A 26,628-nucleotide genomic window follows, 5' to 3' on the forward strand; every position below is an offset into this window, starting at 1 on the left:
TCTCTTGTAAGAGCTACTAAACCAAACCATCTGTTAACCTCCAGTACTCGTGCAGAGTTTTGTCATGCCAGTGCTCGCGCGTGGTAAAATATTACCCCATTCTTTCATGTATATTTACTGTAACTTAAATATAAAATTATGCTCTTTTCATGGCTCACCTGACTAAGGGCCCTATAAATGAATAAAACACAATTAACATAACTTCTATTATTGCCATTAATATATACACCATACAGAAAATATATATCGTGCATAACTTCAAAGCAGACAATTTCGTTCATAATAACACTCGAGTTCATGTAGTTTACAAATTAGAAATATGAAAATCAATCACACTTCATTACTATTTGAACACCGAGTTTTAGTCTCTTTTAGTCACTTTCGGTTAACTTGTTGAGACATTCTTCACACACGATACTGAAGTGGTCTTGGCACACGTACTTTTCACACAGCACACAAGAGTTTCCGCTTTTCCTGTCCGGACTTCGAGGACATAAAGCACATCGTCCGAATAATCTTGGTATTTTTCTCTTCAAGGGTGGAGTCAGAGATGTCTGGGAAATTTCTCCCTTACCATTTGAACTCATTTTAAAGGCTTTCACTCTGATACTGCGAGGCAAGCTTGTTTGTGCCACTCTAACAGCTGTCCTAGGTTTCACCAGTTCCATTGCAATTGAACTTTCATCAATAAAAAAATTAAACAATGTCATTGGATCCATAACGCCACGTGTTTTCAACCTAGAGCTGGGTAAGTACGATGAAACTTTGTTGTGAGCACGATTACGAATGATTTTAGTTTTGGCAGGGCCTGTTTTAAGCGTCGTCATTTTCTCTCCATGATGTATTGAGACAGTCCTCTTCAGGTAAGTCACTAACATCTGTTCTGAGAGCGAATCATGCTCTGATGTTTCTATGTTGTCCTCTTCACCGTCATCTTCTGAATCCACTAATTCTTCGTCAGTTAATTCAGAAAGAAGTTGACGAATTCATTCCTGGTCCTTGCTAATGTTCCTGGCTATATCACGACTCATATTTACCATCTACACCAACGTAACTAGTCGTTCTCACAATAAAAACACACGCAAGAATGAAAATTAACAAAACATTAGTCTGCCAATTTACTTCCACCAGTGCTCGCATGGGGCAATATGTTACCCCAGTCAACTTTGTGTCACTGCCGGAAACGTACTGGCGCACAAAGGTTTATGACAGAAAGCTCAGAAGGCGCCACACAGTGTCCTTGAAAGGTACACAACAGCCCAGTATACAGTACGTGACAGAAAAAAGTCAGCGACAGTTTTCCAAACATTGGGGTAATTTATTACCCCGTGCGAGTACTGGAGGGTTAACCATTCAAAACACCCTAACATTCCTAAATTCTACCACTTTAGTGTTTGGGGAAGAGAGAAAAGTTACTGACCCCACCGCATTGTAAACTAGCAGATATTCTTTCAAGCCTCCTGCAATATGCATTGTTTCTGAGTCTCTCAGTTGTGCTTGTGTTGATGCCAGACTTGAAGTAAGGTGAATAAATGTGTATCAGTATAGTGCTTTCTTAAAAATATTGTTGTTAGAACATCTAGAATGTTTTTGTTAAAAGCAACATACAATACTAGTGATTTTGAAACATAAAACGCATACTTTGGAGGAAAGAATTGAAGTGGTTGGTGAACATGAACAGCAATTCGCAACAGTATACTTCAGTGGATATATTATGCGCAGCAATGAATCAAGAAGAGCTACCATAATCACACAAGTTAATTATCTAACACACAATGATCTAATTTTTATACAAACATTGAATTTTATTTTAAAATGTTACCATGTTGTTTTCCAGTAGTTAGCATATTATTCTTAGCTTTACAAGATATTATGCACATAATATTTTACAGAAGAGAAACCTGCAGAAGAATAAAAATAACACCTGGAATGATGGTATTTCATTTTGTAATAATAATAATAATAATAATAATAATAATAATAATAATAATAATAATAATAATAATAATAATAATAATAATAAATTATTATTATTGTGAAAACCCTTCATGGCACTTATAACAAATGACCTGTTCCCTGTCCATCAATAACACCACATGCCACTGATTCAGGATGAATTTGTTCTCTATGAATGACAGCTGGGTGTATAAAGAAATATTACTCATTCACTGAAACTAGAAAAATCAGTGTAGCAATAATATTTACAGCTATGCACTGGTGGATATCTATGATAAAGAGATAACAAATAACCTATGAAGTAAAATAATATATATTACGTGAAGCCATCCATATGATATAATAGATGATAAAGTAATGTAATATGAATGAATAAAGAGAAATTACTTGCTTGTTGTTTTAAGGGGCCTAACATCGAAGGTCATCGGCCCAGAAATTACTTACGATGCAAAGTACCGTAATTGTAAAGACAAGGAGAGGTTTTTAAAATACATTTGTAGAAGTTTGTACAAATGCTGGAAAACTTAATTTTGCAAAGAAAACTGGGATGAATGAGCTAATAAAGGTAAAAGATATCTTTCTAATGGATTACATTACTCTTGAATAGTGTTTTTATAAGCCGAGATCCATTTCTGGTGAGACTGAATGTTTACAGTACTGTGTCTTCTGGCTTTGACAATATGAAAATTACCAAGGTATGGCTGATGTTAAAAAGGCCATTCTTTATGCAGCCAGTTCCTGTGATGTTTGGTGGTGAAGGTGCTGTTCATAGGGTTGGTTGGTGGGTGCATTTCAGGGGGCTTAACAGACCGATATGTAATAGCATCTCGTGGCTCAGTGAGGAAAGCAATGATAAATTACCTCACTCCTCACTTCCCTAGTACTCGTCTACAATGACATCTAGCTTATTTATGACAGCTGATGGTGATTCTGTTCGGGATCTAACCAGAATTCAGACTTAAGTTTCGACATATATAGAGTGGATTTGTACATGTTTTTCTTTCATATTTCAGGGACAGACTGGTCGTCCAGGAACTCCAGGCCCACCTGGATTGAAAGGTGATAAGGGTGATCCAGGTGATGTAAGTACAGAAACTGGAATTATATATCTATAGTTCCATTAAAACACTGTGTTTGTTCCGACAGCTAGCGACACATGGTACTGAGCTGAGATGAGGAAACACTGTGTTGCCACATGCTCCAAACAGCAGTGCTATTGTCAAAACCAACTTTGCTCTACATCTCATGATGTAGAAAATAAAAACCATGTGAGTACTTATTAATATTCCATCAAGGAGGCTCAGCAATAAGTCATAAACTCAAATCTTGTAAGTTGCTGCAGCATTCGGGCACTAACTAGATTCCTGCTGATTCTTATAACAATGTTTCCGTCAGTCTATCTCCAGAAAAATACTGAGTTGCTTTCAAACCTAGGTATATAACAGCACAAAAATGGCAAATTTAAAAATGTGACTAGGCTAAATCAATCAATCTACCTATCAATCAATCAATCAATCAATCAATCAATCAATCAATCAATCAATCAATCAATCATTTAGGGTTATCACCCAGGTGACAGATTCCCTATCAGTTGTTTATCTGAGTTAGCACAACGTTAAAGCACTAGCAAAAAGAAAATTGTTTATCTAGTTTTTTCTTGATTGATATCAAAGAACTGAGAAATTTACCAAACAATTCCCTTGATAAATTATTCCAGTCCTAATTCCTCTTCCTATAAATGAATATTTACCCCGATTTGTCCTCTTGAATTCCAAATTTATCTTCAAATTATGATCTTTCCTATCTTTTAAAAGCTCCACTCATGCTTGTTTGTCTACTGATGTCATTCAACACAATCTCTCTACCGACCATCCCTTCACTAAGGACATCATCGTTCAGCGATCAGAGATATTGATAAGTTGCATATTCTCTTTGTAATGAATACGGCTTTTGTCTTACGTAATTATACATCATCTAATCCTCTTTTTCCTGATTTTCCTGATATCTGAAGTAGAAATCTTAATCTACAGAAAATAACTTCTAATTTCTAAAATACACAAAATAAATAACTGTCAAATTCCAACTGAGAAGCAGCCGCTGTTAGCCAAGGACTCGCATGCTTTAACAGTACTCACATACTGGCAATGTCAACCCCGGATCAATTCACTTACAGCAGCACGGAGAAAGGAAGATGCACAGTTACCTGGGATTGGTTATGCTGGGATGTGTGTACTGATTGCTGTTAGCTGTCAGAAAAAGCATAGTCTTTAAATGAAACTATGCATTCATTATTTCCCAATATTGATTGTTATCATTAATTTATTCATTCATTCATTCATTCATTCATTCATTCATTCATTCATTCATTCATTCATTCATTCATTCATTCATTCATTTTTGATATTACGGATTAATAAAAATCTTTGCTTGCTATTATTCATGTATTAGTGTAATGACTATCATTCGGTAATTATAATTGAAGGTGGTATCTTATTAAAGCCGGTCTAGTAAGCGAAAAGTAATGGCCGAGAGTCGTACTGACTACACGACACCTCATTATCTGCAGGCCTTCGGGTTGAGCAGTGGTTGGTTGATAGGCCATGGCCCTTCGGGGCTGTTGCTGTATGAGGTTTGGTACAGGTACCTGATTAACATTAAGAAAGGATAAATTATTCAACTCAGATCTATGATCAATTAAGTGAAACAAGATCATTGCAAATAACCTCCTCTGTATTCGTTATACTAACTACACCCAGGTAGCTGCATAAGGCATAAAGATGCCGCCAACATTATAGATAAATTAGACTTTTTCACTTTCCTTATTTATCAAAAATGTTACATTCCAGTATCTTAGTTATAATGCTTCTCCACTAATTATTTTGCAGCCAGTAACAGTAATAAATAATCAGATTTTCATTGAATACTTAAGGAAATAGGAACTTAAACCTAATCCCAACAGAGCCAAGATAGCAGCATTTCCCTTAAAATAATAGGCACATCACATCTGAAGCCACATTAATTAAGGCCATAGTTACTTCCTTCCCATTCCTAGCCTTGTCGTATCCTGTTATCACCATATGACCTTTTTATGTTAGTGTGACATTAAATGGGTAGCAAAAGCATATCTCTCTTTGTCTCTCTCATTTTATACCATTCCTCTGATCACAATCAAACTTTACATATCTAAGTATACTACTCTGCAGTTCTGTCTTATATCTGAACACACTTAATTGAATTTCCAGATTTCAGGTTGGTTGTTTTTTTTTTTTTAATGCCTCAGTTGTTCTCAAGTGAACAAATAAACATGAAAGGCCCTGTCAGGATTCAAAATCCATGTCTGAAGGCTCTAGAATACAGGGTTATTTGTAAACATGAGCCTTTAAGCTGTTCCCCTACTTTTTTTCACCAGAGGGCCCAAGAACTTCCCTCTCCTCCTCCCATCCAAGACTAGCATGGCCGGCATACAGCATATAACTGATATGTTTCTTACACAAGTCAATTGTTTCCACCTGCCAGTGAGTGATGACAGCAATGGATTTGAAAGAGAAGGCTGTGTTTGCAGATAGGAGGATTTATTTACAACATAAACTTAAAGTAATATACAACAAAATATTCAATGCTGTTAACCACAGAAAGTATTCATACTTGTATATTTATACACTATTGCACCAGCACATCAAAAATAAATTATGCATCTTACATTGGAATTTATTTCCAATTAATGGTTATATTTCACAGTTTCATTTCTTTTTCCATTTGTTTTACATCGCACCAACACAGATAGGCCTTATAGCGACGATGGAATAGGAAAGGCCTAGGAATGGGAAGAAAGCGGCCAGGGCCTTGATTAAGGTATAGCCTTGCGTGGTGTGAAAATGGGAAACCATGGAAAACCATCTTCAGGGCTGCCAACAGTGGGGTTCGAATCCACTATCTCCCGGATGCAAGTTCACAGCTGCGCACTCCTAACCCCACGGCCAACTCACCCAGTATTTTACAGCTTGTTGTTCTATATGATATGATACAAAATTAGACAAAGAACAAAATCTCTTAGAGCATTCATTGTCTACACACCCATTTCCATGGAACTTATTTATAATAATATGTTAGTTATAAATTAATATGAGGAGAATGCTTGGCAATAGAACTAGCCAACCTGTCTCAATTATAATATGGTAGAATACCATTTGTATAATAATAAATTAATAATACACTAATATTGCTCATATGTAATCTAACATTTTCCAGTCATAAGTTGATTCTTTTGTATGCTTTTCATTTTTATCTGATCTGTCTACTTTATTTCTTTTATTTTATCTTCATAAACCTTAATAGAGTTCGATAAAATTAATCATCTGTATCAGAAAATGTACGGTAATTCTGTAGTTCTCTCCAATTTACTAACCAGTATAGCTCAGTACTTTCAATTACAGATCATAGTGACCAGTGACACTTAAGAAACGGTTGGGTTCACTGCACCATCAGCGATACCGTACTTGTTATGCTTCTCTAATTCTTCAGTTCTTGTCAAATGCTGAGATGGTGTCTTTCTTCAAAGGTTACAGAATTATTTCCACTGAAGGTTTATTATCCAATCCAGCTCCCACAAACTCAATCTTCATATCAGTCTTCTGTATATTGTAGTTCTATCAGTTATTAAACTTATTGTGATCTTGAATACTGGTAACTATTTAATACCCAACAAAATGAAGACAACTTAACATTTTAAATTCTCTGATGAAAAAGTATTTTTTTTAACAATTGTAGGAGTGTGTTCTATGGTACTTGATGCAGGAAGACGACATCTTTTCATACCATCTATATTTATATGAACTATTCTGTAGGTACCATTCTGTTTATGAATTTGGTGTCTTTAGGTACCCCTATCTCAACTGCTCATTTGTACACATGTGCACGTCTTCCAAAAAATCCCGCGTTTACAGAACATAAACAAGAATTGTATTCCAGATAACTGGAAATATTGAACTCCATATTGAAACTGACAATATTCAGTCAATGGTTGATTCTAGAAAGCTTCAAAATAATGGAGGGTATTTTCTTTCAATTCTGAGTAGGTATTCAAAGTTTATAAGTAGATAGCCATTTTTTAAACCTGCTGCTGGTTATAATATTAAGTCATACCATATAGAGATAGCAACATGAAAAGGAACAGATAAAAGGATAAACACAATGACAGGTCAGTGTGGGAACAGGGAGCAGTAAAAACAGGCGACAAGGACAAAAATGGGAACAAGAAAGGGTAGGACAGTCTCCACAACTTCATACACTGCTGTGTTCAAATATCAATGGCTTTCTTGTAGAAATCTAGGGAAGTTTTAATTCCTTATTGTTAGAATCATGTACACATTATGCATGATTTAGTTTTATCCATGTCATTCATTAATCTATTATGAAATCAACAGAACTTCCATTTTAGAATAGCAGGCCTATGCAAACTAGTTAGACACCAAAAATGATTTAGTAGCAGAGAATTAGAGCTTTAAGATTGCTGTATGTACTGTGTAGGCCAGCATCAGCTATCTCAAGAAAGCCTAGTATATTTTTTTTTTGCAAAATATTCTCAATCTACACAAATAAATTTTAGTATTGTTACTGGAAAATGGTGGCCCAAAAATAACATAACCAAAATCACTTTCTAATTACACCATTAACTCAATGTAAGAATTGTTTTTGCCGGTGTTGGGGGTCTACAAAACATTTCCTCAAAACCAGGCAACAGAATTTACAGAGATGGCTCATTATTCCTTCCATTATCATAGCTGTGGAAATAATGTTCTATAGCCCAGGCATGTTGTGCTGTGGTGTACTGTGGCATGATTAACCCCTCAGATCTGTAACAAAAAGCAATGAATTAATGACATTATCAGAGAGAGATTTTGGTTACCTTTTCTTTGGGCCACCCTGTATTTGTACTGTAGCAATTGGTTACTGGGTTTCTATTGTTTGAGAAATTGATATTTAGATCACTTTCATAATGCTTGTATTCATTTCTCAGGGAAAAGGTGAGAAAGGAGATAAAGGAGACAGGGGCCCTCCAGGAGAAGGCTTTCCAGGTCCTCCTGGACCTCCGGGTTTACCAAGTCCAGTTGGAGATGGTGAAATGGGAACGAAATACATCCCAGTACCAGGCCCACCAGGACCTCCAGGTAAACCAGTAAGTAATTGATTATAGTATTCTCATAAATTCCATTGTTATCATTACACATATTTTATTTATGCTAAAAATAGTGAGAAGATTTGTTGAAAAAGTCATGGTCAAATTTATGAGAAGGGAAATACATTAAAGATACCCACCTCCTTCCTGCCATCAAAATCAAAACTCCCTGTATATTACAGTCATAAACAATGTTTACAGTGAAGTTGGGAATATAGAGAAATAAAGCACATCCAGTCTCCTCCTCCTTCTCATCATCATTTTAAGGGGCATGAACTGGGGCACCAATTTGCAAGTTCTTAGGATCACAGCCTTTGTTCTCTGCCCTTCTGCTTGGTTGAAGTTCTGCCTCTTTCAAAATCAGCTATTATAGCATACTATAGGGTACAACAGAATAGACAATGGTACAATGATTAACAGAAACATAATATAATGATTAAGTGATCTATCCACATAATATAAACAAATAAAAGACTTCATTTGGAGTTACAGATTTTCATTTTTCTCCTGCCATTCTACAAATAATAGATGTAATATATGGCATTATGAATCACTGCAGATAGTTCTCATATGATTACCAGTGCTTTAATAATAAAGGACTAAACAACACAATAGAATTTGTATCAGTTATGATTTACTGAATTCCTCAATCATTGCTAAATAAATTACATTATGTGTTACTTTTGTGAAATGTTTCATTATTCAAATGAAGTTATGAACAAGGTTGTTCCTTATAAATTAGAATTAGAGCTGGCTTTCTGTGTTAATGATAAAGTTAACCCAGAAGATTATATTTTTAATTTGTTGTTCTTAAGGGTCCTCCTGGTCCCCCTGGGCTATCTGTAGTTGGTGAGAAGGGTGAACCTGGTATGTCTGGAGGAAGGATGCATGTCTTTGGTGATCCATCTTTGTCAGCTCCTATTGGCAGGCAAGGTAAGTATGATCACTTCACTTTTCTCTCGAGTAACATATTGATATTAATTAATGTAAATACAATTTACAAGCAAAGTTCACCCTTCTGGAATTATCTCAAGTGTAAGGAAATCTGATGTAGATGATAGAGAATGTTCATTCTAGGACTCTACAAAGAAAGAGTAAACTTAGTCAATCATAAAATCTCTCATTCTTAGGCAAATTTATCTCTGGAAGTCAATAATAGAATGTAGAAATATAATATAATAGAAACATAACAATCACATGCATTATTTAACTTGACAACTGACACTACATATTAGAGTGCTTTACTGTACTTAAACACAGAGCGAAGAAGCACTGGGAATATGGAAAGAAATTAGTGATGGTTTTTATGGACTTTGAGAAGGCCTACGGTATTGTCCATAGGAAGATGATCTGGGAGTGCCTAAAAGGTATAGGTGTGACAAACTTCCTGACTGATAAAGTAAAGATGCTCTATCAAAAATCCTCTAGCTATGTCCAAGTAGGGGATAGAAGATCAGATTAGTTTGTAACAGAGAGACGAGTTCTGCAGGGAAGTGCCTTGTCACCACGCTTATTCATCATCGCATAGATCAGGTCATAAATTCTATCAAAGAATATTTCAAAGTGCCTAATACTCTAATATTATTGCACATGATGTTCTGATTTGGGAGGAAACTGAAGCAGGAGTAAAAGATAAACTAAGTCTGTGGAGTGACAAGTTTAAAGAATATGGACTAAACATTAGTAAAACAAAACACTGTTGAAATGACTATCAACAGGAAAAGCACAGATTCAAACATTCTAGAGGGTACTCGGTTAGTCTGTTTCTAACTTCAAATACTTCAGAAGTATAATTTCAGAAGATAACACAAGAAAACAAGAAGTACTTAATAGGATTCCAAAAGCTTCTCAATTTTATGTTCAAATGAGAAATCTAATGTAGGAAGATAAAATACCCTAGAAAGCAAAATTGGCTATGATTCATTCTTACTTCATTCCACTTCTCACCTATGGACTCATAACTTCTACCCTACAGTACAAGGCTAATAATAAAATCCAGTCAATAGAAATGAAATTCATCATAACAATACACCAAAAGAGCAGGAAGGACAAGATTTGAAATGAAGCAAACAGGTAGGAGGCTGGCCTCAAAATACCTGTTACAAGACTTTAGGAAGATGCACGTTACAATGATTTGGACATGCAATGAGGATGGACAGAAGGAGAACAGTATGGAAATACTTTGACAGAGAAGTGAGTGGGAAGACACCAATAGGGAGGCCAAGCAATTGATGGATAGACACAGTGAAATCAGAGGTCAGCAAGAGGAATGTCAAGTGGCAGGACATAGAGAAACAGACAGGAAGAAGTGGCGAGTGTTTGTACACCACACCCAGAAAACTGGTGCTGGAAATTTTGATTATGATGATGACGATGACTACTGCACTTAAATAGAGTCTGACACCCAATACTCAGAAACAGAATAATTTCTGTAGAATTCCAGATCACCTCCACCTAAATCAGAAGAAGTTGACTCAATCCAACCACCAAACAGTCTGGACAAGATCTTCTATTGAGTAGGTGAAATACAATCATGGCCGTTGCTATAGTTCCAGCGGTGTAGTGAAATAATAATACCCTTATATCACTGGCTACACTCATATATATATATACTCACTCAACACAGTTCAATAATACCTGAAATATATACTGCATACAATAATTTACAATCAATCTACAAAGCAGTATCAGTATGGTATGACTGATCTACAATAGCTCGCTACATCAATAATTGACTGTCAACACATCATCCATCAAACCAAAATTGATCTGCCAACACAGTCTCAACAACACAACTCTGTAACAACTCACTACCGATCCACTACCTTGCAGTTGAACAGCTGAACTATGATAACAACACCAACTCACTTACATCTCTGTAAAATTCCCTTATATACATATGGTGGCTAGGATTCTAGATAATTCTGCTTTCTAACAACATAGCATTACTACAAGATGCCTGGAAGATTCTATAATAACATTGGAAATCTCAGCCCTAGAATTGTCTTGAAAGAAGTTTGTCACTATTCTAGGATATCTCTAGAACAGAGGTGCTCAGCTGGGTGCCCGTTGTGGCTAGACTAGTGTGGCCAGTTCAGTAACTTGCACTAATAACAAAATATGGTACCAAATGCAGCATTACTTTCATTTCTATCATACAGTATTTAAGATAGAATTAAAAGTAATCAAAATTGTTATTAAGTTATTCTCCTGAAATTGATAAACCATTTTCAAAACTTCTGGTACAATGCTTTTCCTTTTATTAATGCTTACTCCAAGGATCTCGTGGCAGTCTAGAAGAACTGAAAGCACTCAGGGAATTAACATCATTAAAGGAATTAAAACATACCAAGGATGGACTAGGTAATATTTGTAATTTTCAATGTATTCCTCACAGTTAATATCTGCTATGTAGTGATGATGCTTGTTAATGGAATAAGGCTGTCCCTCACTACTTTTATAACAGACAGTTGACATGCTGGTGAGCCCAAGTTGGCAGCCTTGATCCTGACTCTGACCGGTGGTACTTGAAGGTGTTAAAATTTGCCAGCCTCATGTCGGTAGGCATGAAAAAGAATTTCTGCGGGAGAAATATCCAGCACCTCGGCATGTCCTAAACCTGAAAAGTAGTTAATGGACCATAAAACCAATAACATTATTTCTTTTATAATGAGGTAATTATAGTAATAAAAAAAGTGAAAGTCAGTCTAATTCCATAAATTTTCTGTTAGTTCTAAGATTGTGTGAATGTTCGTTTGCCAAAAGGTAAATTCACATAAATTCTATGGTACTGGAGAGAGTGAGAGAGAGAAAGAGAGGGAGAGAGAGAGAGAGAGAGAGAGAGAGAGAGAGAGAAGAATAGTCCTATAGTCATGTTACCACCATGGTAAAACTTATTGAACAAGGTAACTGAAGGAATACTCTCGACATGGTTCAGGGAGAATTTGCCTATCCTTGTATTGAAATAAGCATTATTGATATTATACCTAGATGACCACAAGAAAAGGAGAGTACAGGAGCATTGGAAGCAGTTGTTTTTGTTTTTGTTTTTTTCTTGCTAGCTGCCCAACGTTGCACCGACACAGATAGGTCTTATGGCGACAATGGGACAGGGAAGGGCTAGGAGTGGGAAGGAAGCGGCCATGGCCTTAATTAAGAAACAGCCCCAGCATTTGCCTGGTGTGAAAATGGGAAACCACGGAAAACCATTTTCAGGACTGCCAACGACAGTGGGGTTCGAACCTACTATCTCCCGAATACTGGATACTGGCAGCACTTAAGCGACTGCAGCTATCGAGCTCAGTAGGAAGCAGTTTTAGGGGTAGAGCAAAGATCAGAATGTTTTCATTTTATTAATGTTGAAAACAATTCTTAGCAGCAAAGTAGAGGTCCCTATACTATAAAAAATTTAAAATGAATCAATTTCCTCAATTGTGCCAAAAATTGAAGGACTAAAGGGCTTGGAAAAATTTCAAATTGTGAGTCTTGGCTCTATCAAACTAAAACAAACAAATTTTGAAAATCACTTCTGGCCTAAATGCAGTCTCGGGAAAACATCCTGAAATCACTTGTTTCTTCACTCATTTTTATTCAAATCCTACAAAAATTAACTTATTTACATAATTCTTTCTATAATGTGTTCCTTGGTTTGATACCCTCTGGTATATTTTGATTTTTTGAAAAATGTCCACGCCGAATGTAGTTATAAGGGCTTTTGTGAAACTGTATTGACTCACATTAGCACTCGTAGTGGTAGAAAAAGTCAAACTGCTAACCTAATTGACCAGATAATGATGATTAAGAAAAGGATTATAATTTTTAGGAATAAATAAAAAATATATTCTCATTCTATATTATATTTTATTTACCTAAAATTCATAGCTCCTATCACTAGGATGTTTTCAATATTAAGTTGCTTGCCTGAAGGGCTGAAACTGTGGATTTCTGCTCTGTATCCAGTATGAGTAGTCATGAAAAAAGAAAATTACCTTTGGCCAACAAGAAACCAGATTTAAGTGTTTAATTGTTTAACATTTAAGCCATCATCATCGGCCATTATCTTAGATGAGCAAGTCATGTACACTCTCATTAGTGATTCTAGATTCCTCAGTAATATTCACTTATGGGGAACTTTGCTGGAGCACAAGACTGTACAGTACTAAAAATAAGTGAAAGCAATAGCTAATCTCTGTAGTTATACAAGTTAAAGTCCCATAATAATGTGTGTCACATGAGGTGGTACAGGTGTCCTGAGGAAGTTCATAGGGTCAATCCACACATATGCTATGGGCAATTTTAGTATGCACACTGTAAAATACTATGAAGAACATGCAATTCATACTGCCCAATGCCTAGGGGTTAATATTTGGTTGGACCGAGCACATAAGAGGGGCATATTCTCATTTTTGTCCAAAAGTGTCTCCATAGTTCAGGCATCTGGACTATGTGTCTTTCAGGTAGAGGAATAAGAGTTCAAACACCACTCCCCCATTGAATAATTTAAGTACCATTACAGCCAATGTGACTACCATCTACAACCACCTGTTTATAATGACATACAGGGTGTTTCCATAAGAGCGTGCAAAAATTTAACAGGACATAGAGGATACTCCACTGAACAATTTGAGGTAGGGAACCTGAGGTTGGAGAAACCAGCTTAAGTAGATAATAGGAATACAATCACATTGCTGCGTACTTTTTTATTTACATTAGTTACAGTTAACTGTAAATACTATCATTGACACAATGAACGTACCTTTTGCAGGTAGAAGATATGGCCCAATGAGATTGTTGCCTACAGTGATGGCTCAGATATTCACAGCAAAACATACTTGATGGTGTGACTCTACTACATTGTGAGGGTTTTCACACGTGGCTATTCCTGCTGTTCAAAATATCATCACAATCAAATGAGGCCTCGTCAGTAAACAGCACAATTTGGAGGAAATCTGGTCGCTCAATCCACATCACAAGCAGCTACAATTCTGGCAACTAATTCCATCTCCGTATCCCCTGGGGTCTCATACACAAGTTACTTTAGATATCCCTATAGCAGGGATGGCGAACCTATGCCACGCGTGTCACTAGGTGACACGCGAACATGATTTCGGTGGCACGCCACATGAACATAATGTTTTTGTATACGTCTTGTACTACAGACAATACATATCTTATAGGGTATCACGTGTAAGAAATAAATATCGAAAATACAAATACTTGTTCTATACGGACGTGCAATATGGCAACACTGCTACACTGATAGGTCTGAAAGTCAAGTGAGATAAGTATCGTTTTCTGGTGGTTTTGTATACGGGCCTTGCAAATATGTTTTCAGTGCCGAAAAGAACAGAAACTTAACAAAGGTGGTGACTGCATTTTTCAAGAACAGTGAACAAGGGAATTCAGTGTGATAGAAAGATGTATTGCCTGCGTTCGAAAACAAATGTATTCCCCACATTTAATGTAAAACGCCATTTCGAGACTAATCATTCAAATGTTTGTTTGTTCCATGCCAAATGAAGAAAGAGGAGAGTTCGATTCTCAAAATATCGAACTTTACACAAAACAAACTAGTTCTTTTGTATCATATTTCCACCCGAGGAATAATATCAGTGTGGCTGTTATATCTGTCTCACTGCATAGTACAGCATGCATGGGAAGCCGCTTTCTGACGGTGAGTTCTTGAAACAACCTTTCTTATTGACGTCCGACACATTATTTGAGAACTTCCCTAACAAACAACAAATAATTAACAGAACTAAAGGAATGCCAGCCAGCTGAACTGCTATTAAGGATAGAATAATAAGAATGAGTGAATAAGTTTTTGAGCAATTGAAAGCTAATTTGGATAACTCCGAGATGTATGCAATATGTTTTGATGAAAGCATGGATGTGACCTTACAAGCGAGGATAGCTGTTTTTATTTTCGATTTTCTTGTGGAGATGTGATGAGGGAGAAATAAGTAAAATTGCTGAGCATACGAACTACGACAACATGGAAAGATAATGAAGCTAAAGGAGGAAGTGAAGTTCATTGACAATACTAGTATTTTTGATTTTCATATCTAATATTTATTTTCTTACAATTTGTTTTAAGTCGCACCGACCCAGATAGGTATTATGGTGACGATAGGAGAGGAAAGGCTTACGAGTAGGAATGTGAAAATGGGAAACCACGGAAACCATCTTCAGGGCTGCCCGGATGCAAGCTCACAGCTGAGCGCCCTAACCGCGCGGCCAACTCGCCCGGTAATAATATTTATTGACGAAATGTGTTACAATAGGAGCTTATTATTTATATTTTTGCAAATAATATTAGGTATTCTAAAAACTTACATATTTAAAATGTATTTTTTTGCAGTATTTGCAAAATACGACCACGGAACATGCAATCAAATGTATTTACAAGATATATCTCTAAAAAGTAAATAAATAAATATTATGGAACATAATTGGAATTTGGAAAGGAAGTCGCGGTTTTTGGGGGGGGGGTTGTAGGTTGTAGCAATTTCTTAAAGGAAAATAACAAGTGGCACAGTCAACAGCTGAGAATAATAAACCAGACTTAAAATGACACACTTGTTGAAAAAGGTTCGCCATCCCTGCCCTATAGGAAATAATCAAGGGGATTCAGGTCAGGTGGCTTCTCAGACCATGGAATAGGACATCCTCTTCCAATCCAGCGACCAGAAAATACAGCATTGAGATGGTTGCAGACATCCACACCGAAGTGAGGCGGTGCACAGTCATGTTGTATCCACATCCTCACACGAACAGCCAAGGGTACATCCACCAACAACTCGGATAGAACTCTTTGCAAGAACCTCAGTACAGATGGCCATTCAGGTGGCCAGGTAGAAGATATGGCCCAATGAGATTGTTGCCTACAATGTTGGCTCAGATATTCACAGAAAAACGTACTTGATGGTGTGACTCTACTACAGTGTGAGGGTTTTCACATATGGCCATTCCTGCTTTTCGAAATATCATCACAATCAAATGAGGCCTCGTCAGTAAACAGCACAATTTGGAGGAAATCGGGTCGCTCAATCAATTGTTGGAGCAACCACTGACACAATGCGAACCTTGGTGCAAAGTCAGTCACAAGCATTGCATGGACGCGTTCTGGGTGATATGAGTGTAATTGTTGTTCGTGGATACTCGCCACATGCTAGTTTGTGCAGCCCCCATTTCACGTGCAATACAACGAGTACTTGTAGTGAGGTCAGCCGCAGCACGTTCCAGCACCACATCTTCGAAATCGGTTGTGCGAGTGGTCCTCATGTTGCCAGGTCCCTCGTTTCTTCTTTCCAATGAACCAGTCTCCCGCATTCATCGATCAAGAGAAATAAACACTCATTGTGACGAATTATGCCTGTCAGGAAATTGTTCCTTGTACAGCCTTTCAGCAGCGAGAGCATTGCAACGTACTTCCCCATACACAAGGTATGTCAGTGACTTCTGCGAAACTGTACCAGTACCGCTCCATCATTTCCCTGAATAGCACTGAGTAATGAATGGGTCTGTCGGTGATTGATAGCACGTTCTGTCATGGAACAATGTAAATACGATACAACACAACCACCTTGGTGGACACGTAAAGTAAACAAAACCTGCATCATGACTTCCTAGTAATCAGGCTCGTCCCCTTGTTTCCTTGCAAGAAAGAAACATGTACTGTAAATAAACAGCACAGTATGTGTAAACTTGTATGTATGTTAGTTGTAAATAAGCTGGAAAACAGTAATGCGAGAAAAAGCGGTAGAAAAGTTTACTTCCATATCTCCTTAAGCCGGCTTCTCCGACCCCAGGTTCTCTACCTCAAATTGTTCAATGGAGCATCCTCTATGTCCTGTTAAATTTTTTCACGCTCTTATAGAAACACCCTGTAGAAAATAAGTGGATAAGTATTTCTGCCCAACAACCCATGGGCTAATTTTAGACATTATATGGCCCATAACACAGAGGAAAGTAAACTTATCTTTCTTCTACAGAACGGCTTTCCTTGACTGGAATATTTGGATACATATTAATGATGTCATAAGAAATTAAATAATGATGGGGTTGAATGTTTAAGTTTTTACAGTTTTTTTAGAAAAAAGAACACAGTGTCTTTTTAAAAATGTTGAATGAACTGTGAGATTTTATAAATGGGATTATAGTTCTCATGGAAACACCGGCCTTGTAAATCTTGGGAAACACCTTGGCTGTTGGGAGTTTCAAGTTCATTATAATTAACTTGGATGTTTCCAGTCAAAGAAACCATAATTTTAATAGAAACAAATCAGAAACAACATGGTAGGTTAACCACTGTGGAAATAGAAGAATTTCTAATTATACTAAGATTTGCTCTTTACAATAATGACTTTTGTTTTAACAACATCATTTATCAACATGAACGATCTGCATAAGCAGAAACATATCAGGAAGAAGAAGAAGAAGAAGATTTATCAACGACGTGGGTTCCCCATGAGTTTGTTAGCCTTGGGAATCTTAGCGGAGATTTGTATGGATAACTTGGAAAATTCCAAAATCTATCGTATTAAAAACATCCTTTTTTGGACTGGATAGGTAGATGATGTTTTTGCTATAATAGATGAATGCTTCACTAATATGCTGTTTGCTCGGAGCGTCAACCTAGAAAGATCTTTTGTTCCTACTTGCACCATATGGTCCTGCATGTCTTTGGAAATTGCGGAAGTGTAAAGTGTTGAATGTGAGGAAAGGAACATTAAGGACGACACAGACCCCCAGTCCCCAGGCCAGGAATATTAATCATTCACAATTTAAAAACCCTGACCCGGCTGGGAATCGAACCTGGGGCCTCCGGGTGACAGGCGGATGTGTTGCGCCCTACACCGCGGAGTCAGACTACAGAAACCCTAGCCAGAGCATAAATACTATAAAATGGAACTCAACATACCCCCATTCCCAAAAAATGTCTTAAAATACAACTGCTTCTCTGCAGTGGGACAACATATGGCTGATTTCTGTTCCATTGAACAGGATTTAAAAATTCTCTAGATTACACAAAGGCACTTTGTTTAATATTATCGAGGAATGCTTCATACATTTGGATCAATATGCTAATCTGAACCATAATATGAATGAGATAACAGAAAAAATAAATATTTTATTTATTATATCTGTCCCATTAATTGCTAATTGTTGTTGTTCCAAAAAGTTACGTGTTAATATGAGGAATAATCTTCACTGGCGTGATCATATTATAGAGGTTGTTAAGAAAGGTTACAGATCTCTTCACGTGGTTGTGAGAGTATTTAGGTGTTGTAGTAAGGATGCAAAGGAGAGGATGTATAAGTCTCTGGTAAAACCGCAGTTAGAGTATGGCTCCTGTGTATGGGATTGTCACCAGGACTACTTGATACGAGAACTTGAAAAAATTCAAGGAAAAGCAGCACAATTCGTTCTGGGTGATTTCCGACAAAGGAATATTGTTACTAAAATGTTGCCATCTTTGGGCTGGGAAGACTTGGGAGTAACGAGAAGAGATGCTCAACTAATTGGTATGTTTCGAGCTATCAGTGGAGAGTTGGCGTGGAATGACATAGGTAGACAAATTAGCATGAGTGGAGCTTTTAAAAGTAGGAAAGATCATTATAAATGAAATCATAATGACCTGTGTCTGTACATTGACTATTTCAGCAAAATTTTCATTTAGTTACCCGTTTCAGGTGTAATAATGACCATCTGCAGATATATATATATATATTTCTACCAAACTTCGTATCTGGAATCCACCTGTCCTTGGGTACGTTTGAGGGCCAATATTGTTTCTAAATCCCTGAAGTGACGGGGGTTTATACAAAACCGAAACCGTGATTTTGCACTCCCACAAAATATACACAACCAAACTTAATGGAAATCTACCTGCCTTAATGGAAATCAATTTCTAAAACGTTTTTATCATGTACATCATTTTGATACGAGGCTTATTAATGGAGATACCATTAATGGACTGCTTGTCACTCCAAGTTCGAGCAGACTTTTTCACCCCCTTTTTTTTTCATTTCTTTTCTTTTTGTGATTTGTCTGTTCGTCTGTTTGTTGAGTTCTTATAACTGGGAAACTACTCTTTATATTTTTACCAAACTTTATATCTGTCCTTGGGTAGGATCAATATTATTTCTAAATCCAGGATTGGTTTGGGGGTTTATAGGAAGTTGAAACAGTGATTTTACCCTCCCACAAAATATACATGACCAACCTTCATGGAAAACTACTAGTCTTAATGGAAATCAATTTCTAAAAATGTTTTTCTCATGTCCACCTTTTCAATAGGAGGATAACAAGGGAGTTATTATTAATGGACTGTTTTACAGGCTCTCATGTCATTTCAAGTTGGGTTAAATGGTTTAAAAGAGCCATTTTACTCTTTTCGATAGAACAGATAAGAGAGGTTATCGTCAACAATTGGTTTCATGAGTCTTCAGCCACAGTGCCACTCCCAGTTTCAGATGAACAACAATATGTAATAGAGAAATAGGGAGAATTACGCACAACTTCAGATCAGGAACTGTATCGTTCAATAAACTCTGTGATCTACCCTATTCTGTCTCCACTTTTTTCAGTTTTATCATACTTCATGTTACTGCCACATGCTTTTGTAGAAGAATATCAATTTAACAAGCCGTATTAAACATTTGAATACAGGTATGTAACTTTGCATAAATTCATGAATGAATCATGAAATTGATTACCAATTCCTGTGCGAAGAACGGGTACATATGCTAGTATGAAAATAAAGCTGGAATTCAAGAGGACAAATTGGGGCAAATATTTATTTATAGGATAAGGAATAAGAGATTTGAATAAATTATCACGGGAAATGTTTGATAAATTTCCAAGTTCTTTGAAAGTGTTTAAAGTCGAGCAGAGTGGCTCAGATGGTTGAGGCACTGGCTTTCTGACCCCAACTTGTCAGGTTTGATCGTGGCTCAGTCCAGTGGTATTTAAAGGTGCTCAAATACATTAGCCTAGTGTCAGTAGATTTACTGGCATGTAAAAGAACTCCTGCAGGACTAAATTCTGGCACCTCAGCATCTCTGAAAACCGTGAAAAGTAGTTAGTGGGAAGTAAAGCCAATAACATTATTATTGAAAATGTTTAAGAAAAACCTAGGTAAACAATACATAACATGCACAATTTTTAAAGAAAAAAGTTTGAGAAGTACACCTATGGAATTTTAAGGAAACATATTGCATTGTGTTAAGTTACTTTGTTCTCTGTTATTAAAAAAAATATTTAAAAGTCTTCTTCTGCAAGGCAATTAAAACCCTATCACGTAAGCAGCGGGCTGTGACGTCACCGTCCAGTACCACATGAAGCTCTACCAGACAAGTGTACATGAACTGTTACTAAAAGCCGAATATTTATTATTTGTGATCACGAATAACATTGAAATTACAGAAGAAGGGTTCAAAGAAACAGATAGTCTACCATGTGTAGATGCCATCATGGTAGCATCATTCTTTAAAAATAGTGACTCTCTTGTGGCTGCAGAAATTCATGAAATAAAAGCAAATTGGCATCTTTTATACACATGCAATGTACTATAAATCACAGTATAAGGATAACAAGGAAAATGAATAGAAATCACTTAAATTACCTTTGCAATTTATTTCTAGATTGGTTCCCATATTAGATAATACATTAAATTTTTGGGTTTTCACCATTACTAAAGTAACAAACACAATATCAGCAGGTAGCATTATAGTACTATACTTCTATAGCCTATCATTCCTGGAAAATATAGATTGATTAATATATGTAGTTTATGGAGCATATCAAGCAAGAACAGCGTCATGGTGACATTTTAGTCACTCAGTATAGCAACGTCTTTGGGTGCTGTGACTTTTACCCATTGGTTTATTGATTGGGCATGTATGATCTAAACCTCAAGCTAAGTTTGGACAATATTTTAAATACTAACATCACTATCATTTGTAGTAATGTATTTTCACTGCAGGGACACGAGAGAAACCTCCCAGTAAGGTGTATTTGCATGTGATATTGCTATACATCCGGGTGTCTCCTGGGCAACGAACTAGGACTCTTCCTAGACAGCTGATTCTCTCACACCAGGAGCAGAACTAATCAATCTTAAAATGTGTTTTAAGAAATGGCTCTTTTCAGAGCCATCCATGACAATAATATCCATAAATATTGAAGGCTTGTCAGCTGCCAAAGAAGAACTCTTACAAAAACTATGCCAAGATCAGAAATGTGATGCCTTGTGCATTCAGGAAATGCATAGGGATGAACATCAGAAATGATTTCAGGAAGGATTTTAGTTGCAGAAAGGCCACATGCGAAATATGGCAGTGCTGTATTTGTAAAGCCAGGTCTCCAGATCAGCAGTACTCATTATACTGAAGGTAACGACATCGAAATAACCACCATGGAGCTAAGCAACATGATCGTTACATGTTTACAAGCCTCCAAATTAAAAGTTCTCTTTCTCACCACCTGCAAATTTTGGTAAACACACAAAGTCAATAGTAATTGGTGACTTTAACAGCCGTAGTCACGTCTGGGGATATGCTCAAGAAGATGAGAATGGAGAGATCGTCATTTCATTGGCTGAAATTCAGAGGCTTTCCCTTATTGACGACAGTAAGCTTCCCTCCTCCTTCAACAGTGGAAGATGGCACAGACGGTATAACCCAGACCTTCTCTTTGTGAGCAACTGCTTTGTGCATCAATGTTCTAAAGAAATGGACTCACCAATCCCAAGAACACAACACCGGCCACTAATATGTCACCTCTCTTCATTCATAAGACCATACAAAGTTCAGTTCAGACAGAGATATAACTTTCGAAAGGCTGACTGGGAAATGTCTTCCAGTATGTTGGATGAAAGGATAAAAACTGTCTCTCCTATACCTAAGATTATGACAAATTAATTGATATCGTAAAATTCTGTTCAAGGGCATCAATTCCCAGAGGCTGCAGGACATACTACCTTCAAGGTATAATTCATGAAACAACTGCTCTGCTGCACGATTACTACAGGCTTCACGAAGAAGACCCATTTAGTGAGCAAACTATTCAAGCAGCACAAAGTGTTCTTTCCTCTATCTCCCAGGCAAAGAAGGAGACGTGGATGAAGTTGATTTCTGAAGTCGATATGGATAGGAGCAGTCAAGAAGTTTGGAGACTTTTAAGACACTTGAGCAATGATCCTACTCAAACTAACACGCATGCCAATGTGAGTGCAGATCAAATAGCACACCAACTTTTGCTTAATGGAAAACCAAAACTTTCCATGAAAATAGGGAAGTACCCTATAGTCAGAAAACCAGACAAGAGCAATGAGTTATCTAAGCATTTCACACTAACTAAACTGGAATTAGCTATCAGTAAGTGTAAGATTGGGAAGTCAGCAGGACTTGATGACCTTCAAATGGAACAGATTAAGAACTTTGGTCCTACTGTGAAGTGCTGGTAGGTAGAACTTATGAACAACTGCGTTCAGTCTTCCATGATACATAAAATATGGAGGAAGGCTAAGGTCATAGCCATTCTAAAACCAGGCCAAGATAAAAATGACCCTACAAGCTACAGACTGATCTCCTTATTTTGTCATCTTTTTAAGATTCTGGAGAGACTTATCCTCAATAGGTTGACTGATAAAATCGAGCCACTTCTGATTCCCCAACAAGCTGGTTTCAGGAGAGAGATAACCTGCATATTGCAGGTGTTAAAATTAAGTCAACACATAGAAGATGGTTTTGAAAGCCAGAAAATCACGGGAGATGCATTTATAGATCTCTCTGCAGCATATGATACTGTTAATCACCGAATTCTCCTAGGAAAGGTATATAGTGTGACAAAGGACTTTCATCTGACTTGTGCCATTAGAAACCTATTTCAAAATCGAAGTTTGTTCATTGAGTTGCAGGTAAAAAGAAGCAGGTGGAGGGTACAGAAGAATGGACTACCTCAGGGAAGTGTGTTGGCACCAATGCTTTTCAATATGTACACAAATGATCAGCCTCTTCCTGCCGGGACGAATAGTTTCATCTTTGCTGATGGTTGTATCATCACTTCTCAGGGGGATAACTTTGAGACAATTGAACAAACATTGTCCAAAGCTCTAGACACTCTCGCTGGCTATTACAAGAAGAATCAACTAATACCCAACCCAACTAAGACGCAAACCTGTGTTTTCCATCTAAACAATAGAGATGCTTCCCAAACTCTGAAGGTCACTTGGCAAGGCATAGCATTACAACTCTGTCCTACCCCCGAAGTACCTTGCAGTCACTCTAGATTGTGCCTTGACCTACAGAAAACATTTGAACATCAAGCAGAAAGTGGCTGCTAGAAACAATATTGTGCGGAAGCTAACTGGAACATCCTGGGGAGCACAATCAGACACAGTGAGGACATCTGCCCTTACGCTCTGCTATTCCACAGCTGAATACGCATGCCCAGTGTGGTACAAATCTTGCCATGCCAAAGCAATTGATGTAGCACTCAGTGAGACCTGCCGCATTATTACTGGATGTTTGAGACCTACACCTTTGGAAAAAGTGTATTGCCTTGCAGGGGTAGCACCTATCGATATCCGCTGTGAAGTGGCAGCCAAGAAAGAAAAGAGAAATATGTTGACATAAGAAGCCCACCCTCTGTTTGGATATGAGCCACCGCGCCAGTGCCTTAAGTCTAGGAAAATCTTCTTGAGAGTAACCGAACACTTGCAGGAACAGCGCAGCAAGCAAGAATTCAAGAATGGCGCGCTAGGAGTCCATACGAGTGTCAGTCCATGGATGACCCCGAAAGAGGAACTCCTTCCTGGCCATGTTACAGATTGGGTGAATTGGAGAACACTGAATAGACTGCGCTCTGGTGTTATGCGGTGCAGGGTCAACCAGAAGAAATGGGGTTTCTAAGTGGACAGTACCTTGTGTGTATGTGGAGAAAAGCAGACCACAGCCCATTTGGTGCAATATAGTTCATGCCCATTCAGTTGCACAACAAAAGACCTGGTTAAAGCGAAGCTGAATGCACTTGATGTCGCAAGGTTTTGGACTCACATAGTTTAATGTGGCTCTTCGTCATTGAAGAATTTATATTATGATTTATGTTTTATGTTCTTTCTGCACATTTAATTTGAAACTTATGTATGCTTCTGACACGATATGAATAAAATAAACTGCAGTGTTATTTATTTAATTAATATTATTATTGAAACAAATGAAATGGTGTATGGCTTTTAGTGCCGGGAGTGTCCACGGACAAGTTTGGCTCACCAAATGCAGGTTTCTTCATTTGACTCACATAGGTGACCTGTATATCATGATGAGGATAAAATGATGATGAAGACGACACATACATCCACCCCATGCAAGCGGAACTAATCAATTATTGTCAAAATTCCTGACCCTGCTGGGAATCAAACCCGGGACCCCTGTGACCAAAGGCCAGCATGCTAACCATTTAGCCATGGAGCCAGGCTAATACTGTTATTAATGAGCAGAGTTAACTTGAAAGACTGAGACCACCCCAACCGACAAGCACTGGTTTTGTAGAGATATACAGTACATTTATTTTCTTCTAAATTCACAGGGTTTTTTTTTTTTTTTTTTTTCGTGATATTCACACTTACTTTCTGTTATATATATATTTTATATATATTATATATTTTTTTTTTTACAGTTGGCTTTAAGTCACACCAACACAGATAGGTCTCATGATGACGATGGGATAGGAAAGGACTAGGACTGGAAAGGAAGCGGCCATGGCCTTAATTAAGGTGCAGTCCCAGCGTTTGCCTGGTTCGAAAATGGGAAACCACAGAAAACTATATTCAGGGCTGCTGACAGTGGGGTTTGAATTCACTATCTCCTGAATGGAAGATCACAGCTGCTTACCCCTAACCACACGGCCAACTCGCTTGGTGTTATATTATAGAGTATTTAGTTGTAGACTAAATTTATTTACAAATGTAATCCCTTCAATCAATCAATCAATCAATCAATCAATCAATCAATCAATCAATCAATCAATCAATCAACCAATCAACCAATCAACCAATCAACCAATCAATTGGTTTAATTAGAGCAATCAGTTTGGTTCATAAACCCTTTGGTTTATTAATTTGACATGGATGACCAAAAACTCAGGTAAAGTTTTGAGAAAACACTAATAATCAGAATTAACTTATGCACTGTTTATTACTTTCATACTCCAATATGTAATTCAAACATTTAATTAAAGAATCATAGATTCAAATTTAAAGTTTTAACATAAGATTTCTTTTTTTATTATTTTTTTTACGTCGCCCTGACGCAGATAGGTCTTATGGTGACGATGGAACGGGAAAGACCTAGGAACTGGAAGGAAGCAGCTGTGGCCTTAATTAAGGTACAGTCCCAGCATTTGCCTGGAGTGAAAATGGGAAACCACGGAAAACCACCTTCAGGGCTGCCGACAAAGGGGTTCGAACCCACTATCTCCCGGATGCGAGCTCACAGCTGCATGCTCCTAACCACATGGCCAACTCGCCCGGTTATCATAAGATTAGTAGACATGGAAAAGTGATTAAAAGTTCAAACAAATTCAACTTACATTATGATGATTCTCACAGCAATTAACTGTAGTCTTTGATGATATATCACTGGCATTTCCTCCTAGTTTTACTGTCCTTTGGCACATTGATAAATAATTTATTTTAAGTGGTATGCCGAGTATTTATGCACATCGGAACAACACACCATTTATAACTATTCTGCTTCACTGTCTGCACAGCATTCATTTTAAGTCCTAAAAATAACACTCAGATTATTGCACACTGTATATAAATTGAATTTAACTTTACCAGACATTAACATAAAGGAGAAGTAGGCCTACATGAACTGTATCATGTTTCTCAAAGCACACTGTGTGTTATTTCATTTGCTAATATTGTCAACCTGAATGATGACGTCAGACCAATGAGATCGCGTACTTGTGTCATGTAACATTTTCGTACTTTAATTTGGATTTTTATCATGTTTGGAGGTTATTATTTCTATATTCTGACCACATTTTTGAATTGTGCATGAACTTTTGAATCAGATTAGCACATTTTAAATTAAAACCCAGATCACGCATGTTCTCTCTTGATAGGGAATCTGCTACGTGGGTGACAGCCCTAAATGCAGATCATTGATTGATTGATTGATTGATTGATTGATTGATTGATTGATTGATTGATTGATTGATTGATTGATTGATTGATTGATTGATTGATTGATTGATTGATTGATTGATGGATGGATCGATCGATCGATCGATTTGCCGTATATGCTGTCACTGAACTCCTCTATCTGCTTCCCCTCTTCCTCTCCTTACCCTCTCTCCCTCTCATAGTCTAGTCAACAATAGAGTTAAAATAATGTATTATTGAGGTCCAGTCAACAGCTCGCCTTGAGCAGTAGATAACAATGGAAAATTCTAGTTCCCAGCATCAGTGGGTAGGATCTGACACA

The 26,628-nt window shown here is 37.2% G+C and overlaps 1 protein-coding gene across 1 annotated transcript in view; it reads left to right on the top strand.

The window, feature by feature from the left end:
- Window positions 1-26,628, top strand: part of LOC136880382 (collagen alpha-1(XVIII) chain) — a 177,824-nt gene that overhangs the window by 85,374 nt on the left and 65,822 nt on the right. The window contains exons 13-15 of the mRNA XM_067153301.2: window positions 2,970-3,038; window positions 7,973-8,131; window positions 8,947-9,064. Of these exons, the coding sequence (XP_067009402.2) occupies window positions 2,970-3,038; window positions 7,973-8,131; window positions 8,947-9,064 (346 nt within the window). The remainder of the gene's footprint in view (window positions 1-2,969; window positions 3,039-7,972; window positions 8,132-8,946; window positions 9,065-26,628) is intronic.

Source organism: Anabrus simplex, chromosome 1 (genome assembly GCF_040414725.1).
Source record: "Anabrus simplex isolate iqAnaSimp1 chromosome 1, ASM4041472v1, whole genome shotgun sequence".
In the NCBI taxonomy this organism is placed as follows: Eukaryota; Metazoa; Arthropoda; class Insecta; order Orthoptera; family Tettigoniidae; genus Anabrus; species Anabrus simplex.